The 5,927-nt window shown below is 41.4% G+C and overlaps 1 protein-coding gene across 2 annotated transcripts; it reads right to left on the bottom strand.

Moving 5' to 3' along the window:
* On the bottom strand, positions 1–3,959 carry zbtb14 (zinc finger and BTB domain containing 14). 2 transcript variants are annotated; one of them, XM_079862361.1, is made up of 2 exons: positions 3,644–3,959; positions 1–1,633 (listed from the first exon to the last, which is right to left on the bottom strand). In XM_079862361.1, exon 2 carries the CDS (start codon positions 1,617–1,619, stop codon positions 294–296), a length of 1,326 nt encoding a protein of 441 aa, XP_079718487.1. In that variant the 5' UTR covers positions 1,620–1,633; positions 3,644–3,959; the 3' UTR covers positions 1–293. The 2 variants fall into 2 exon arrangements, with proteins under 2 accessions (XP_079718487.1, XP_079718486.1); XM_079862360.1 differs by lacking the exon at positions 3,644–3,959 and adding an exon at positions 3,126–3,565.
* Between the last annotated feature and the right edge of the window lie 1,968 nt (positions 3,960–5,927).

Genomic DNA, 5,927 nt, shown 5'->3' with positions numbered 1-5,927 from the left:
GAATGATTCACCAGTCTTTTATTACAGCAAAAATATCTCGAAGTGTAAATCGCCGCAGCTTTCGCCAACGGGAACGGATGGAGCGGCGACTCCACTCTCGCCACAACAACATCACAAACGCGTCCGGTTCACCGAACAATTCATCGTCCGTCAGCTGCCATAAATACTCAAATACATTTGGTATGAACTGTACAATAAGAGAAAAACGTTTCGCACCATTTACATATAAAAAGAAACAATCCTAAAACGAGAGAGAAAAGAATGTGTGTGAACAGTAGTAAGACTGAAGTGTGTTACGAGCAGGCGATGGACTCCAGCTGCTGCTCGGCTTCGGCCGCCATCGCCGCCGCTTGCAGCTGTTCGGTCTCGCTCTGCAGTCCGCCGCCGGGCAGCTGCTTGCGCTCGCTGTGCATGTTGTTCTCGTGTCTCTTCAGGTCGGACGCTTTGGCGAAGGCCTTTGTGCAGGAGTTGCACACGAACGGCTTCTCTCCTCGGTGCCGTCGCTCGTGATCCTTCAGATGCGACTTGTGCTTGAACGCCTTTTCGCACATCTGGCACCCGAACGGCCGCTCGTTGCTGTGAACGCGCTCGTGCTTCTTCAGATCCGGCGCGCGGATGAACGACTTCCCGCAAGCGTCGCAGCGATACGGTTTGAAGCCCGTGTGGATCTTCAAGTGTTCTTTTAAGTGAGCTTGCGTCGTGAACGCTTTAGTGCAGATCTCGCATATGAACGGTCTGTCGGCCGAGTGAAGCTTCTCGTGTTTCCGCAGCCGGTTCTCGTCCATGAAGGTTTTCCCGCACACGTGGCACGCTAACTGATCCCGGTGGCCGTAGAGGAGATACTCGAACTTCATGTCGGCGGTTGCCGTCGTCCATCCCGGCGGTTGCTCGTCTTTCACGTCGCCCATGCTATCGGCGAACGAGAGCGTCTGAGCCGCTAATTCTTTAGGTTCGGCGTCGATAGCTTCCACTTCTTGGTCGTAGCAGCTAACTTTGTGCACCTCTTCCTGCGCCAGCTCTTTCAGGATAGCCTCCTGCACTCGTAAGGCGTTATTAGGCGATTTGTCTAAGTCGTGATTGGCTTGCGCTTCCTCAACGATGTCGTCTGACGGCGTGTCGTCTTGGTCACCGAGCACCTGAACGTCGCCGTCCGGATTCAGCGGAGGATCTTCCGTCGGAAGCCCCATTTTTACCATGTCGTACGGGAACTTCGCGTTCCTAGCATCGTTATTTTTCTCGTCGGGCGACATGTCGCGTTTCTGCGAGCAGAGCTTATCCAGAAAGCGTATCCCGAGAATCTGTCCGGAGGACATCATCAGATTCACGTCCTTCTTCTTGACCGAGATCTTCGCGGTGTACATGTAGTTGAGCACCTCCTCGAAGATGTCCGCGCGGATGAAGTCGATCTCGATAACGGACGAACTGTCAACCTCGTGTTTCTTAAAGAGTTTTTTGAAGTAGTTGCTGCACGCCGCTAACACACAGCGATGCGCTCTGAACTTCACATCCTCCACCACGACGGCGATGTCGCAGTGCTCTCCTTCCAGTCGCTGCTCGTTCAGTAGCTTCAGAAAGATGGTCCTGTGCTCATCGTCCACATACTTCACAGTTTCGGACATACTGGAGCGGGATCCTACGGGAAGAGAGAGCGAGAAATAAGCTTGATTGATACAGAGATCGAGTAGCTTACAAATACAGTGATGGAATCAAATTAAAACTTTGGGACAAAACATGGTACGTCAAAAGTATCGATACTGAAATAGTCGCCGTTTCACTCGCCGCCTCCTCTCATTCGCTCCGGGTTAATAGTGCTTGTATTGCGCCTAACTTTAGTCATTTACGCAGGCTTCGCACTCACCTCAAAAGCGCGTGAACACTGAAGTGGCGCTCTCGTAAAGCCGCCTCTTAAACGGCTCGAGAGAACTAAATTGACTTCTTTTCTGTGGCTTATTGCACTTAAATTATCAAATACATAGAAAATTAGGCCAAAATGTCCGCCGTATTCAGGTAAATACAGTCAGTTTTGGTTAAAAGTTAATAGTAATAACTTATTAGTTGAGAGAAAACACATACATAACAGTATATTGGATCAGTGCATAAGCTCTTAAAGTGACAGCGGCCTAATAAACCTGCTGTTCATCAAAGGACAAGAGAGAAAATCACTCGCTGCTCATGACTGAATAACTTTTGTAACTTTAATTATAAGCATTAATCTGTACAATGAAAACTATCCAGTGTTAATTTACATTTGATTAATTTCTGTAGTATTTCTTACCTGAATACTGATAAACCCACTTAAAAAACGTAATTTATCTCTTTATTCTATTGTATTTATTTGTATTTATTACAGTTTACTTTTTGCAAATGTAGTTCAACGATTCAAGTCTCCCTGAGCGTTGTGAAAGCTATTATAACAAAATTATGGTGTGTATATGGCAGTTTTCCCCGTGGTATCGAATATGTATATTTTTCAAGGTATCGTTTCGAAGTTGGACATTCCAGTATTGTGACAAAACTATATTAAAGTCAGCATGAAACGGAAGTTGTGCTAGTCGTATATCTGAGTGGAACGGCGAGTCAAATGTAGGGCGGGACTTGATTGGATGGTTGTGGTTTGCTATTGGTCAATCTCATGTGAGTGACAGGTTGCCCTGCCCTCGTGCCAGTAAACATGTTACTTTTGATTAAAAATTACAAGGCACATTTACTTAAATTATGAGCATGGATAAATTATTTATTAATAAACTGCAATATTCCATAAAAATATATAGTTTAATATATAACGTTAGCAAACTGACCATCAAATTGGCATTTGGCCTTTTTGATATACAATTTTACTTACAAGGAACTAACATGTCCAAAAATCATGTTACTATTTTGGCTAATTACTTAAAATATATACACTTTATTCTATATATTATACAATATATTTCGTATTTACACATATAGCCTATGTTATGCAAGTTCTCTATGAAAAATGATTATGAGCAATTAACTTGTGTCTGATAAAAACAAACGAATGAAGTCACGCCTCATTTTAATAAATAATCATTAACATCACATTTGAAAACAGAACATAATGCATTAAAACACATTTCAGGTGGTTTGTTAAAGATCATTGATACCTTAATGGACACATGATGCTTGTGGTTTGTTCTGAATGGACTGCCACGGGCCACAAACGCCAAAACTACTTCATATAAACACAAGAGGTGTGTTTTTAATCAAATAAAAATGTAGTTTTCTCTCTAAATATCTTCCTCGGTCAATAAACTGAAGTTTAATCGGTGTGTTTTGGCATTTCTGCGCTAGTCTGTTTTGCTTCTCTGGAAGCTAATCTTAGCATTAGCACATAAATAATCGTCAGCCGACATAAAACGAACAAAAACGACTAACTATCGTCCGTCTTTCCGACTACACGAGCCCGGAGAAGCCCAGAGCACCGATCAGCACTGGAGAGCAGCGGAATGTGCTCGATAAACGGGAGCTCGACGGATCGCGGCGCGCTGAGGTGAATTTAGTGGCGCGAGCTGCGCGGGCCATGACGAACACTCCCGCGCCGGGCGCGCGCCGCCATCCCGCGCAAAACATTATGCAATAATTCAGCAGCTGCTTCAGTCTGCTCCAAAAATAAATTTCTTACCTTTATTGTGCTATTTTGATCCACTGTGAAAGTGTGTGTTGAATGTCAGAAAGCCAGTGCAGAATTTAATACTTTGTTGTTGTGTGCGAGGCCGAGGACGAGCACAGGCGGAAGGACGCGCTGCGCCAGCACGGAACTGCGGAGAGCGAGTGACCGAGGCTCGTGCGTAGACACGGGCACAGTTACGCAAACTGCGCAGCCCAAACACTCTCACACACACACACACACACACACACACACACACACACACACACACACACACACAGGGATGCGCAGGCACGCGTACGCAAATGACGCAGCGCAGATCTCTGGAGCGCGAACCATACTGTGACGCGCGGGAGGAGCGAGTGCACGTCCAGATTCATTTACCTCAGATAGTGAAATTAGTTTAATACGTTACACGTATTGTGAAAAGTTATGAAAAAACTTTCTTTCAGTTACATATGTTCGAAGTTATCTAATAATCTTCTCAAAATGTTATAAATCGTTTATGGAACGTTTTTTTCCACAGAAACATTTTATTTGGATGTTCGTCTTATGTTTTTAAACGTTAATACTTGTTTCAGAACGTTAGGAGAACATTCAAATGTAACGTTCCCACAATGTTTAATGCTTGCTTTTTAAAATGTTGAAAACATGTAATGTTAAGAGAAAGTATAACATTTTATATCTTAAAGGGGTGGTATAATGCCCTTTTCACAAGATGTAAAATAAGTCTCTGATGTCCCCAGAGTGTGTGTGTGAAGTTTTACCTCAAAATAACCCACAGATATTTTTATAGCATGTTAAAGTTGTCTCTTTTGTGTGAGCAAAAACGCACCATTTTTGTGTCTGTCCATTTAAATGCAAATGAGCTGCTGCTCCCGGCACAGGGGGCGGAGCTTCAAGAGCTCATGTGTTATCAGCTCCTATTACCTCACACACACACACGCACTGAACATTTCGAAAACTTTTAGCGTTTTATGTTCAAACCGGAGTCAGAAAGATGGAGAGACTCGAGAAGAAATGACAACATGTAGACAACATTTCTGAATGGTTAGTTGGTGAATTTATGTGTGTAGATTAGCTTATGTATGGTTATCTTCTAGTCATTGAGTAGCATATTCTGTCATGATAATCTATAAATCGTGTTAAGGGGGCGGGGTTTATGTAAATTTTAGGGTTGGTGATGTCACTAACCCGGGAGGAATGTGGTGTAGTCTCTACCAGCCATTTGTTGTAGTCCTTAAAAAGCAATTTCTGTAAAAGCAAATATCTCCCTTTGCTCTGAACTTTGAGTGTCGTAACTTTGCAGATGTTGTTTATGCTCAAACAGCAACATTACACACTAACTAAAGCTAGAAAAGTCAAATCATAATCAACCACCCCTTTAAAGGGAACATTAGCAAAACGTTCTTAGAACATATTTGTTAGCTGGGTAGGCAAAATAAAAAAAAATATTATTATATTATAGACTATAATAAGATCAAATTAATTAATTAAATTGTGTGGACTATTTACTCGTAAGTACATAAAGTACATGACACTCATGGCACTCCTAAAAGATTTCAGTGGTGTTACCGTGTCCAAAAACATGATATTACCACCATGATATATGATGACCACCACCAAACGCATCATTAATTCATAATGAGAATGACAGGGTTTGTACAGATACTGTAAAATGAAATCTCACTTATCAAAACAATATCTTTCCTATCTTTCAAATTCTAAAAAAGGTAAACATAAATAAAAATATACTAATAAAACAAAAGAGTAAGAATAAAGTGCAGCACATACAAAGTATATACAATGACTGAGGCAACTTTAACCATTGAAAGGATACTATGATAAAGATATTGATTTCTTTATTCATGAATATATGATGGATATTTTGAAGAATGAAAGCTGTCATATACTTGGATATTTATCTGAGCAATATCAGGCTCATAGACAGCGAAATGTCTTTATATCCATATTAGAGCGTTAATTTAGCATAAAAATATTGTTTTTAAACACTAATTTCATAATTCAAGTACTTTTCTTCATAAATATGTCTGTTCAAGGATTTTCCATTTAAGCATCATGTATGAACCCAGAAATGAATTTAAAATAACTCAAATTCTTGGAGAAAATCCTGTCCTTTGCAAATGTTTAAATATCCAATAATTGGTACTGAAATGGTTCAGTGAAAGTGACGCTTGCATAATCTTGTGTAACCCAATTAATTTGTTCTGTATTATAGAAAATGCCATATTAATGAATGCGTATTCTCACCACAAACGCATGAATGGAAACAGCAGAG

This window comes from Squalius cephalus (genome assembly GCF_949319135.1).
Source record: "Squalius cephalus genome assembly, chromosome: 25".
Classification (NCBI taxonomy): Eukaryota; Metazoa; Chordata; class Actinopteri; order Cypriniformes; family Leuciscidae; genus Squalius; species Squalius cephalus.
This window is presented reverse-complemented; position numbering and strand designations above follow the sequence as displayed.